At 40.9% G+C, this 13,664-nt stretch overlaps 1 protein-coding gene across 1 annotated transcript in view; it reads right to left on the reverse strand.

Moving 5' to 3' along the window:
• The window catches only part of LOC128089847 (ovostatin-like), a 38,259-nt gene that overhangs the window by 20,490 nt on the left and 4,105 nt on the right, over positions 1-13,664 (reverse strand). The window contains exons 5-17 of the mRNA XM_052701650.1: positions 13,296-13,316; positions 10,478-10,646; positions 10,208-10,292; positions 9,395-9,512; positions 8,522-8,642; positions 8,171-8,280; positions 7,291-7,449; positions 5,480-5,707; positions 5,223-5,280; positions 3,878-4,023; positions 2,833-2,982; positions 1,806-1,976; positions 1,057-1,189 (exon numbers count right to left, since the gene is read on the reverse strand). Of these exons, the coding sequence (XP_052557610.1) occupies positions 1,057-1,189; positions 1,806-1,976; positions 2,833-2,982; positions 3,878-4,023; positions 5,223-5,280; positions 5,480-5,707; positions 7,291-7,449; positions 8,171-8,280; positions 8,522-8,642; positions 9,395-9,512; positions 10,208-10,292; positions 10,478-10,646; positions 13,296-13,316 (1,669 nt within the window). The remainder of the gene's footprint in view (positions 1-1,056; positions 1,190-1,805; positions 1,977-2,832; positions 2,983-3,877; positions 4,024-5,222; positions 5,281-5,479; positions 5,708-7,290; positions 7,450-8,170; positions 8,281-8,521; positions 8,643-9,394; positions 9,513-10,207; positions 10,293-10,477; positions 10,647-13,295; positions 13,317-13,664) is intronic.

Raw genomic sequence — 13,664 nt, forward strand, 5'->3', positions numbered from 1 at the left:
AACTCTAGTTATTTTGTTGATTAAAATCTAACTTGGAGGATTGTTTTCTTAAATCTTGCTGATTTATAAATGCTTTCAAGATTATGTGTGAAGTATGTTAGGTGCTGTGTGAGTTCTTAATATAATTAATTTGCATAATATTTCCACATTAGTATTTCACTTAAAATGTATGATTGAATTGTGAGTTGTGCAAGGGGGAAACACTAAAAAACTAATATCAGTTTAGGAAAGTAATTCTCTTTTCCACATGCATCCTCCTATACCTAAGAGGGAGAGAACTGATTGTAATTCTGTGAGTACTGTCAGCAAAAGATTACTAGAGACAAAATGTGAGACAGAGATCTGTTCCCTAAAGCCTTAACATGCTGTCCATTATTTTCTATATGCGCAAGTTTTGAAGACCAGGCATACTGGAAATGGAGACACAGCATGAATCTTCTGTTTTGGGACAAGTGCTTTTCAACATCTTCATCAATGATGAGCTTGAGTGCACCCTCAGCAAGTTTGCTGATGACACCAAGCTGAGTGACGTGATTGACACACTAGAAGGGAGGGATGACATCAAGAAGGACCTCAACAAACTCAAAAGTTGGGCCCACATGAGCCTTGTTAAGTTCAACATAGTAAATGCAAGATTTTGCACTTTGGTCGAAGTAATCACAGATACCTATACAAGCTAGGAGGACTCCTTGAAAGTAGCTTGTGGGTAAGGACCTGGGGGTCCTGGTGAATGAATAACTGAATGTTGTGCCAGCAACGTGCTCTTGCAGCTTGGAAGGCCAATAGTATCCTGGACTCCATCAGAAGAGGGGTGGCCAGCAGGGACAGGGAGGTGATTGCCTACTCTGCCCTCATGAGGCCCATCTGGAGTACTGTGTCCAGGTCTGGAACCCCCACTGCAGAAAAGATGTGGAGCTATTGAAGAAGGTCCAGACGAGGGCCACAAAGATGATCAGAGGTCTGGAGGGTTGGTGGCCCTGCCTGTCTGTGGGAAATTTGATGATCCCTGAGGTCCCTTCCAACCCAAGGCATTCTACGATTTTCTGATTCTTTTACCTTTGCCAAAGGCACTGCCACCACTAGCACTATGATCCAAATAGATAGGATTATCTTCCTGATCCAACTTGTCTTCATTGCACAGAACTGGCTTCCGTAGCATGGAGTTGGTGAAGACCTTCAGGCCCATCTCCTGCATGTAAAAGAATTGATCATGTCACTTGGTGCATGCAGTAGCTACAAATACATGCCACATCTCCTATCTGAGTTAACATCATTCATTTCTCTCCTCACTTCTCACATTCCAGCCTTTCAACTCTGAATGTCATGTTATTCTTCTGCTACAGGCACATGCTGTATTGCATGTATTGCAGGTAGTGACAACTGTTGTTTTGTCACAAGTAGTACTGGTGGTGCTCATGTCAGGTCTTTTGCAACTGGGCAGAGTAAGTTACAAACTCATAGGATGAGTGAGAGTGGAGAAAAGTGTATCAGGAAAGTGTGCATAATATACTCAGAGCTTTACTAGGAATGCCTGAGGTTGTGAACAAAGTTAATGGTCCTGTTTAAGAATCATCTACTGAAGTATGGACTGGATTCCAATGAACATATCAAGTAGTGATTCTCACTCTTCCTGAGTAAGAGGTGGATATCAGATGGTAGAAATTGGATGACTCAAGAGCGAAGGCAGTCGAGGGATCAAAACCACCTTAGTAAGCTGAATGCTAGTGTGAATGAATTCTTCTGGAACATTTGAGGGGGGGGAAAAAAAAAAAAAAAAAAACCAAAAAAAAAGCCAGAACACATACCATGAAAATCCTGTAGACATCACCATCATGGCTGACATTGACAGGTTCATAGTACAAGCCTTCAAAAAAAGTGGTTTTGACTGGGGTACATTCCTCTGGCTGGTCATCTTGCAGGTTGAGTCCATCATAATAATAGCCATACAAATCACTCAAATGAAGCCGGTAGTACACCTGGGAGGTGAGAACAACTGATGTAAAAACAAGGAAATGTCCCAGGCTGGTGCAAAATTCTGTCACACCATGAAAATCTTTCATGGCTGTAGAGTGAAAAAGGAGAAAGTTCACTGAAAACCGGTCTGTTTGCAGTGCAGCTCCTTCTGTCATCCTCATTGCGCAGCACATATCCACTCTCCTGCTTCAAGACAAAACTGCCTCTCTTAAAGCAGGATATCAGCTTATTTATTTTTTTTTTTCAGAAGCACTACATATGCATAGTGTATGTATATATATGATTTTAATCACAAGGATTTGTTTCTTCCCATGCTCCTTTCTCATTTGTATTCAGTAGTTATGGTGGCATGTGAACAGTCCCATGTAGTATTATGGGTTTAGCTAGCAATGCCTACACAGATGAATAAGCAATTTGGCTGATGTTATGCAAGAAGGTCTAGACTCTATCCCTCTTTTTATGAGTTGTGATGGCTTTTGTAGGGTGAACTTGAACAAAGAGCATGAAGAGACACTGCTGAGTTTTGCAGAGAGAAGATTTGAGTCCGACAAGTTGCTAGCTGATATTTGCAGCTTTTTTTTCTGTGTCTAAGGCCTGTTTGAGCCACTCTCAGGTACTGTCAAAGTTTTACATTAGTCATACTCTGTTTAACACTGCTATGCTTTCTAAAAGTAAATATTTCACCATCATCTTTGAAGTATACAGCTAATATTTCTTTTTTTAAATCATGGAAATGTCTGTTTACATAGAAAAAAAAAAAAAATACATAGCCAGCAGAAGAGATATTAGGTGGGCATAGGAATTGTCATTCTGGATGTCCCTAGATTAAAAGAACACAGGGCTGGGCATGTGGCTTACACTCTCAGCAGATAGCTCTCGCTCAGGCTGAAGAAGGAAGACACTCTGATCTACAGCTCGCAAGGCACAATAGGAGTTGGCAGCAGCTTCAAGGCGGATGTTGATTTTAGAGCCTGGGAGAGCCTGCTTCTCGGAGAACTCAAACTGGAGCTGGAAATGAATAAATTGAAAACAATAAAATAGAAATTAGGAGAATTAGCTTGACAAGTATATCTAAATCTCACCTTTCACTGACATTAATACCGTTCTCTGTTGGGCAAAGTTCCTGTTGCCTAACAGTCCTTCTGAATCTCTGTTCTGCAAAAATTCATAGCCACATAATCCCCAAATCATTTCCTGACAGCTTAGCGTGAGTTTGAGTATATGTGTGAATGCCAGGGACAGATTCTTGTGTTATCAGGCATGCCTGTATTGTTTTCATTCCTAAACACCAACCTGAGTGCAGTTTTTGTGATGAAGTAATTTCCTGCCTTTTCACTCACAAAAAAAAAAAAAAAAAAAAAAAAAAAAAAAAAAAAGAAAGAAAACTAGCAAGGACGTTGAGGTGCTAGAGCAGGTCCAAAGAAGGGCAGCAACATATGTGAAGGGCTTGGAGAATATGCCCTACGAGGAGAAACTGGAGGAACTGGGGCTGCTTAGTCTGGGGAAAGAGACCGCACTGCTCTCTTCCAATGCCCGAAAGGTGCTTACAGTAAGAGCGGGGTTGATCTCTTCTCACTGATGACAGGACAAGGGGAAATGGTCTGAAGTTGCTTGAGGGTAAGTTTAGGTTGGATATCAGGAAAAACTTACTTACAGAAAGGGTTGTTAAGCACTGGAATAGGCTCCCCAGGGAGATGATTGAGTCACCGTCCCTAAATGTGTTTAAAAACCATTTGGATGTGGTGCTCAGGGACACAATTTAGTGGAGGATCATAAGAGTTAGGGTAGTATGGTTAGGTCATGGTTGGACTCGATGATCTTTAAGGTCTTTTCCAACCTGAGAGATTCTACAATTCTATGATTCTAGCAAATATAGCCCTTGATAAGAAAACAAAAGTTTCACCTTGTTTTTGAAGCATATATCACTGTGTATCCAAGAGCTGTCAGCCACTATCTCTCCATTAGGATGAACCGTATAGAGCAACAATCTGGCACTGGGGGTGAGCTTCTCAGTGACAGTCAGTGTAATGGCAAAAGTACCCCAGGGAGCTGGGAAGGTACATGGAACAGGAGAGGAAAAGCCAACAAAAGAGATTAGATAAGCCTTGGCGTTGGTGGAAGGACAACATATTTGTTCATAACCTATCTGCACCATTAAAAAAGGGATGCTGGCTACTGGGAGATTAATTTCTCAGTGGCTCAGGAAAAATTCCCATCAACAACGTACCAGATGCCAACTAGACAATGCTGAGAGCAGGGTGTTTTGCAGAGAGGGAGCTAAGCTGAGCAGAATTTGGATAGGAAAATCTGTATGTGATTGCTACAGGAAGAGCAATGCTTTGCCTTTGTAGCTCAAACCTTGTTCCTTCTACACCAGATTAAATAAACCAATTACCTAAGCTAAGGCAGTGTTCTCTTAACATCAGGAATTATGAAGTTCCTGTTAATACAGATGGCAACTACTAGAGCAGAGACAGGAAACTAAGCTTTATCTTTTTTTGTAAAGTCACATTCTAACACGCATCTTGCTTTTGGTTAGTCACAGATATATGGAGAGACCACATAGCCTCAAGATATTTTTTTAATGAAGGGAGAATTTTATGACAAGGCTGCCTTTTGATGAATAGATGTCCCTCTGTAAACTGTACGCAAGCACATGCTGTGCAGCCATAGTGCACAGATACCCGGAGAAAGACAGAAGATGGCCAATACTAAATAAGTCATAGGAGTAAGTAGGAGTGAGACTTACTTAAGTCTCTTACTGAACACCTGGTTCTGCAAGAAAGTACATTTTTTTAATGAAAAAATGGAATTCAGTTTGCTGAATCATTCATGGTATTTGGAATCTTCTGAAGCTTTGATGAATTCTAAGCATCTAATTGTTGTGTCAAATGAGGCACTTATTATTTTGAAATTTTTGGTCTTCTGATTGGTGAAGACTCGGATGTCACAGAACATCTGAAACCTTAAATACTCTTTGAAATAAATAAAAAATAATACAAAAAATGATTACATTCCTCCTGTTCAGTCGCAACAAGGTTTTCACCTCTCAACTCAAAAGACGATTTTGATTATTGTTAGGAGCAGCATTAAAAGCAAATAATAATGTGAGTGGTGAAAGATGTTTAAGAATTAATACCTATTTAGCAACAGTTCCCTGCTTTTGTCTCATCTTATATGAGCTACTACTGTTCTGGTGATAGGAATGATGCTCTGAAGAAACAGTATTGATACAGTCCAGAACTTACCATGAGTGATTCTCACTTGCTTTTGTCCGCTGAGAACAATTTTTCCCTTTGCCATCACCTAGGAATAGAAAAAATCACAAGATAGAATCAAAAGCACCTTCTCCCACAAAATCACTGGTATTGAGTGGTATTCTGACGGGCTTGAATCAAGCTGTGATTTGTAGCCACTGGCTGATCTGAACACTTCTGCCTTATTTAGCGTTCAAGAAAAGGTGGAAGAAAATATATGTTTTGGAAACTGACGTAATAATACGTACCACATAGTAGAAGTCTGTGTGGGTGGCATTTTTGTAGCCCTTTCTACCCAGGACATACTGAATATTAATCATTCTCTGCTGGCCACAGCTTAGTTTCTCCTTCACTGGCTCAATTCTCACAAAGCTGTTGGTCCGTGAGTAGAAACGATGAACAAAGAATAAGGCTTGGGACTCATGATCATTTCTCCACATAAAGAAATCTGCACAGTCATCTGGTGCTTGTGTGGCCTATGATACAGGAGAAGTATATACAAGGAATCAACAAAGTGGAAATTAAAAGACCAGCAGGTAAGTGAGAGGCAAAAGCATCTTCCCTCTAAAATACTTTGCTGGAAAACAAATTTTTTGAGGCTGGTGTGAAAAACTTGTATTTCAGTTGTCCACAGTGTGGGGATTGCGGGACACAATATATTCACGTTCAGATGACACCGAGCTGGGTGAAAGTATCCATCTGCCTGGGAGTAGCAAGGTCCTACAGAGGGATCTGGATAAGCTGGACCACTAGGCTGAGGCAAATGAGATGAACTTCAATAAGATGGAGTGCCAGCTTTTGCACTTTGGCCATAATAACTCTAAGCAACACTACAAGCTTGGGATAGAGTGGCTGGAAAACTGCGTAGAGGAAACTACCTGGGGATGTTGGTGAACACTCAGCTGAAGATGAGTCATTAGCGTGCCCAGGTGGCCAAGAGAGCCAATGACATCCTGGCTGGTATCAGAAATAATGTTGCCAGCAGGAGTAAGGAAGTGATCATCCCTCTACACTCAGCACTGGAGAGGACACAACTTGAGTACTGTGTTCAGTTTTCGGCCCCTCACTATAAGAAAGACACTGAGGGTCTGGAGCATGTCCAGGAAAGGGCAATGAAGCTGGCATGGGATCTGAAGCACAAATCTTCTGGGGAGTGGCTGAGGGAGCTAAGATTGTTTAGTCTGGAGAACTCTCTACAACTATCTGAAAGGAGGTTGTAGTGAGGTGGGGGTCAGCCTCTTCCCTCAGGTAACTAACAGTAGGACTAGAGGGAATGGCCTCAAAGTTTTACCAGGGGAGATTCAGGATGGACATTAGGAAAAGCTTCTCCAAAAGAGTGGTCAGGCACTGGGACAGGCTGCCAGACAGGTGGTGGAGTCACTGTCTCTGGAGTTCAAGGAATGCTTAGATGTTGTATTAAGAGACATGGTTTAACGAGGAAATAGTGGTGGTAGTGGATGGTCGGACTGGATGATCTTGGATGTCTTTTGCCACCTTGGTGTTTGATGATTCTATGATCTATGTCACAGTATATTAGGGAGGTTATTTTAGATTCTTATTAGTTTGAGACAGGTTGTTAAAACTTAATGTGATTTGGAACTGCCTTGTTCTCAAACAGCCTGCTTTTTCTCATCTATTCCCATAGCACCAGAGAAAACACATGATAACTTGGGGAAGACCATGTCATGATAATGGACATGAGTGTCAGCAGAAATGTAGGGAAGCAGGCTGGCATGCACCCAGGCTGGGTCAGGAAAGCAAGCAGGCTTTGAGAAAGGTTCTCTAGTTCATGAAATTAAAAGAAGGAAGATGACTGCAGAAAAGGCTACAGAGCTGAGAAAAAAAAATAGAGTGGTGCTGAAGATCACACTTGAGGTACATCTTCTGCTTCTCAGGCATTAGAGTTTTCTCGTAATAGTTTCACAGAGGTTGTATGTGTTGCTGAGCTAATTGCCTGTTTTTCTCATCCAAAATAAACCTGTCAGCATCCACTGCTTGCTTCTGATTCTTCTTTCTGCTGAAGAAATTTTTCAGGAATTAGACTAGAGCTTATACTTACTCTCAGTTTAACACTGGGATTAAAGAAGTTGGATGTGTCAAGGGAAAAGGCTGCCGTGCCATTCTCATCAGTGGTATAGTTGGCCTGGTATTCTCCATTGACCTCTAGCACAACAACCCTATTGGCAACAGGCTTGCCATCTGCATTTGTCACAGTGATCTAAACAGAAAGAATACACAGGAGTTTCAGGTTAAAAAACAAACAAACAAACAAACAAAAAAAAACACCCAAAATGAAAAGGATGATAAATGTTCTGCTCACCAGAGAACAGTAACTTAACCACTATGGACATCTGCAGAGAGAGTAGAACTCAAGAGTGAAATGCATGGATATTTAAGAGGCAAATGTGTAACACAGGGCTCGGTAACACCTCCTGTCTTTTGAGATCCAGACACTACCTTCCTTCTGCACTCTGAATCAGGAGAATGCTGTAAATTTCATTTTTCCTTCTGTGCCAGGGTTTATATTGGGTGTACAGGTTGGGAAGAATTTGGATGTGTTCCAGCAGTTACACTGTTTTAAGTACACATCCACAGGACGATGTGATACCATGTAGGGTAAATTCTACCTTCAGCTTAGGCACTGCTGTTGTGAGCATAGTTTTTTGCATACCTGTCTCACCATTGTGGCCTTTCACTTACTAATTTCTCAGTCATTCTCTAATCACTGCTAAAAAGACTCCCTTACACAGTAGGAATTAGGGTATCATTTTCTGATTTGCTCTAGAAGCTTCTAACAGTGACAGATGTATGAAGCAGTCATGTTCGTGTGACATTGATGAAAGCTGTTAGTACAGGGTAAGGGACGGCTACAAAAAGGGCAATATAGAGATCCTGCTGGACCTCAAGTTCTGCTCTACTGTATATTCTCAGCTACTCACCTCACCAAAGTAAGGAATTCCCCTCCTGTAGTACTGATCCATGTTCCTGAACATCACTCTGTCATTTTCTTGGCTGACTGCAACATAGTCGTAGTTTTTCATCTGGATACCTGTGAGACACACCCAGAAGAAAGGGAAGGAAGCAGAAATCAAAAATGTGCAGAGAACAGTCTCTTTTGAAAAGCTGTATGGAGATGTGATTTTCTGTACAGAGAGCTACACAGATAAAATGGTAGTTGTTCATTATTTGATGAAAACATCAGAATCCAGGAGATTCCTCCGAAGAGGTATCACCTGTGAGATTTAGGGTACTTCCAGTTTAGCTACTTCCCAGTTTTCACTTAGTATTACCTGTCCCATTTTCAGTGATGATGGTTTCTATGTTTAAGCTGGCATACATCCTGGTATAGCTGCGGTACAACTGAAAAGTTTTGGTGGAGACAACAGTGCTGAGACAACCATTGTTTTCCAGCTGAAAAAGGAGCAAAAAGAGGAATACTTGTTTTTCTCAAGATTTGGAAAAACAAATACAAGCTCCTAAGCTTGTATTAGTGGGTCTCTGAAGAGCTTCATGCCTCTGCTTGCATTTCCTTTAGTTTTTATCACCTACTTGCTCTCCTCTTCTATTAAACATCTTACTCTTTGGCTCCTTTCCCAGTTCATTGTTGGAAAACTCATACACCCACACACAAGAAATCCTTTCTCCTCCCTTCCCTCTGTACTCACATCCCTTCTTAAGCACGTTTTGCATGATGAATGAGCTCTCTGATAGGAGCTTAGTTCTTTAAAATACTTTGAATCTGATCTAGATGAGAAATCAAATATCAATTTAACACTATCCTCAAAGACTCCCAATAGAGGCCAGCTGATTATCCTTGGCAAGTACACACATCCAGTGTTTCAGGAATGATCACGTATTCATAGTTTTATAAGCTCTCCTCTCTCCTGCTGGCTCTTCTGAGATAGAACTCAGATTTCTTATGAAAAATAATTTCTCTTCTCCTGCTTTCTTGAGGAGAAGGGGCAAAAACCATTCTTCTAATGAGGTCACTGATAAAAACTACATTCATGTTCTTTCAGAATTGTCTGTGAAACAGTGAGAAAAATATGCCTCTGGGATTATCTGTCTCATCTTCTCCAGGAAACAAATGTGTTCTCCAAACTTTGCGCTATGTGTTCAGTGGTAAAGTTCACTGGGAAGAAGGGCATAGCCCTGTATCATACCAATCCAGTGACAGCTTCACAGGTTGGTTTCTGGCTTTGCTGACATCGTGGATTATAAAAGTGTTGCTGACACACATTGATTCGGGCAATCCCTTGCACTGGTTGGCCGTAAGTGTACCTAGTAGAGGATGAGACATAAGAATCCAATAATTACCAACTGTAAAAGGGAACTTAGCATGAAACCAGGAAAGATTGCAAAGCGGTGCAGACTCTAAACCCCTTAGGATCCAAGAGTACAAACAGAAAAGTAGCTGGGAATTAGAACATGTTAGTCCTACCTGAATTCTCCTCAATTATTTTTAGGCAGACTTTGACTTTAAAAAACCTACCTTACCATTGTCTTGGTTGACTCATTCTTTAAGGTCTGAAGCTGGACAGGGATGTTGGGCTTATGTTTGGGATATCATTTCCTTCTGCTTGATTTTTTTTTTTTCTTATTATTGCCTTACATGAAGCAAGATGTATGGCAGTCCTTGTTTCTCAGGCTTACGCTACCCTGCCCCTTGGCAGTGTCACACAGAAATCTTAATGATAGTCCTCTACTATTTCTCGCCTTCTCTGTAATAATAAAATCAACAGCTAGCAAGTTTATACCACTTAATACCTTCAGACTGTTAAGACACACAAACTCACAAAATTCTAATTCTGCTATGAAGCAGAGTTATCATTATTTTTCATGTCATGGAAGTCATAGCTAAATAAATTGCTCTAGTCTATACACTAATCAGTAGTGGCTCCCTATTTCACAGCATTTCACACTATCCTCTTTCCTGTGTTTCTTGTTTACACGTTATTCTCAGCTCTTATACTTACAAGGCACAAACATTCACCCTGATTTCTTCATCAAAGAAAGAGATCCTCCTGGGCATGCTAGTTGTCACTTCAAACTTTGGCAGAACTGTGAATACAAGGTGAATATGACTGATCAGCAGTAGTATACCATGGACAGGTGCATAAGAGGAAAACAGTAAAAAAAAAAATTAAAAAGAATTGGAGATTTCAAAGCACTTAAGCTCTGCACTCATAGCTCGTATCAGACTTAGACAGAGCCAGCCTTTGGGGAAGTTCACAGTGCTTGCTTACCATATTCCTCCACTGTGAAGTATTCATGCTCCTTATCCCCTGACTTCTTCTCCACAATGATATGATAGGACCCTAGAATTGGCTCCTCGATTAATGGGAATGAAAGCTGGATAATGCCATGCATAGATGATACATCCAACCACTGGAAGATCTGATTTTGCTCTGGGTCCTGGGGAGTGGGAGAAAGAGAAGTGTCAAAACTTTTCTCACCCTTTTTCTTGGCTTATTTTAAATTTTCTGTCCTGGTGTACTGGTTTAATGTTTTACTGAATGAATGTGAGTCTGAGCGGATGGCATGCGTGATATGACTTACCATTAGTTTTCCAGATCTCTTTGTGCCTTAAACAGTCCCAAGTCTATGTTTACCTGAAAATTATCTACACTGCCAGATGATCTCAGATCATCCATGAATAGTATCTGATTATGATTCAGGTTGCTTATCTGAAACTCTTCTAGTACGAGTATTTTTGATTCAGTTCTTCCTTATGTCAAATGGGAACATTATGCTGGCCCCCCTTGAAATGAAATGCTGAACACCGACTTAATGTTTGCCTTGCTTCTAGCAGAAGATGACATTTTCAGAAAGAGACTCTTTTTTGCCTATATGCAGATGACTCTATTTAATATTTGAATTTGCTGCAGTCCTACCAACACAAGTACTAAACACCCATGTTTGAATCCTAACAAAAGAAACAACTTTTTGCCATCTCCAACTAACACCTCCAGTTCTGCTGACTCCTCCTGCTCTTTGTCTTTAGATTATGTGCTCTGGATGAGTCTTTGTCGGATAATGACACTCAGAGGAGCTATGTCTAAACATGCCAGCACCTGCATGTACACTTTGCTGTGGCACAACGGGGAAAGTGTTGTGAAAACAAATGGAAGAGATTATGTAAAGACAGGGTTGTAAAGACAGAAGGGTCTGGATTTGAAGCTGCAAATTAAGTATGTAAGCAAATAATAAAGAAATCATAAACCAAAAATTCTGTTTGATTCTGTGGTTTGTCTAATTGTTAAAATTATTTGAGAAGTAACCTGTGCAGCAGGGCATATTTATTTTCTATCCAGGTTAACACAGTGAATGGGACAATGTTTTTTCTACCACTATGCTTTACAACTACATTTTCCATCACAGAATCATACCATAGAATCATAGAATGGCATGGGTTGAAAAGGACCTCAAAGATCATCTAGTTTCAACCTCCTGCCACAAGCAGGGTTGCCAACCATCAGACCAGGCTGCCCAGAGCCACATCCAGCCTGGCCTTGAATGCCTTCAGCTATGGGGCATCCACAACCTCCTTGGGCAACCCATTCCAGTGCTTCACCATCCTCTGAGTCAAAAACTTCCTCCTAATATCTAACCAAATCTCCTCTGTTTTCGTTTAAAACCATTCCCCCATGTCCTATCACTATCAACCCATGTAAACTGTCATTCTCTCTCCTGCTAATGAGCTCCCTTCAAGTACTGAAAGGCCACAATGAAGTCTTCTCTAAGCTAAACAAACCAAGTTCCCTCAACTCTTCTTCATAGGAGAGATGCTCCAGCCTTCTGATCGTCTCAGTTCTCCTCCTCCGGACTCGTTCCAAGAGCTCTGTGTTTTTCTTGTGCTGGGGGCTCCAGGCCTGGACACAGTACTGCAGATGGAGCCTCACAAGAGCTGAGTAGAAGAGGACAATCACCTCCCTCTCCCTGCTGGCCACCCCTTTTTTCATGCAGCCCAGGATATAGTTGGCCTTACCAGCTGCAATTGCACACTGCTGGCTCATGTCCAGCTTCTTGTTCACCAGGACCCACAAGTCCTTCTTCACAGGGCTGCTCAAAAGATGCTAAGTCATGCTGGAATATATCAGTGTTAAGTTCCAGAAACTCTGGAATAAAATGTTCCGTGTCAAAATTGTAACAAATCAGTTGTAACAGTAACAGTAATGTCTGACTCAGACAATAGACCGTACTGTAATTCTTGAAACTGCTACACTGCTAGTAAGAATAAATGATTTGTATTTTCTTTACAATTCTGTTAAACACCCTTGCAAAGGATTAGTTATGAATGAATTTCATGTAGTGACAGGCATCTGAAAGCACAGTTCTTGCATACTAGAGATGGTATCATCTTGGAACACTTTTCTGTGAGTCTTCTGCTACACTCAATGTCTGATACATTTCCTAAATGAAGATGCGAATCACAGAGTCACAGAATTGTAAGAGTTGGAAGGGACCTTTGGAGATCATCTTATCCAACCCCCCTGCAGGTTCCCTACAGTAGGTTACAGAGGAAAGCATCCAGATGGGTTTTGAATATTTGCGCAGAAAGAAAATCCACAGCTTCCCTGGGCAGCTTGTTCCAGTACTCTGTCATTCTCAAAGTAAATAAGGTATTTCTCACTTTCATATGGAATTTCCTATATTTCAGTTGGTGGCTGTTACCCATTTCCTTTCACTGGATATCACCAAAAAGAGGCCGGACCCATCCTCTCAACGCTTGCCCTTTAGATATGAGTGTTGATAACATCCCCTCTCGATCTCCTCCAGGCTGAACAATCTCAGGTCTCTTAGCCTTTCCTCATAAGGGAAAGATTCTAGGCCCCTAATAATCTTCGTAGTTCTCCTGAACTCTCTCCAGTAGTTTCTGTCTTTCTTGAACTGAAGAGCCCAGAACTGGACACATCAATTTCACTTGTTCTGGATGCCTAATATTGACAGTAGAATCAGTGAGGAACATGCACTTCAAAAGGCAAATGAGAAAATCATGTTTTGGAAATGACAGCATTGGCATTTCCAAAGAAACTGTCACTTTAACGACAGTGCATCTCTTACCTTAATGATGATTCGGGGATACTGGAGGAGAAAAAAAAAAAAAGAGAGAGAGAGAAAAAAGAAAAAGTTATCAAAGCATAAAGAAATCAACTGTGGACTTTGAAAAATACCGGTTGAATCCCTCTGAATGCTGAAAACTGGCTTAAGGAAACAATTTGAAATTCATGTCTGTAATTTCAGAGATAATTTTAGGATACAACCTGTTTATGAATCTATCTTTTACATAAAGAAATCCAATCTCTTTCTACATATCAGGGGCATTTGAAGAGAAATGACCACAAAATCTGAGCACTCAGAGATTTCCAGGAGTGCTTTCAGAAACCTTGCCTTCTATAAAGGCAGGAAAGGGATAGAGTACGAAATTACAGC

Source organism: Tympanuchus pallidicinctus, unplaced genomic scaffold (assembly GCF_026119805.1).
Source record: "Tympanuchus pallidicinctus isolate F22 unplaced genomic scaffold, pur_lepc_1.0 scaffold40, whole genome shotgun sequence".
NCBI classification, from domain to species: domain Eukaryota; kingdom Metazoa; phylum Chordata; class Aves; order Galliformes; family Phasianidae; genus Tympanuchus; species Tympanuchus pallidicinctus.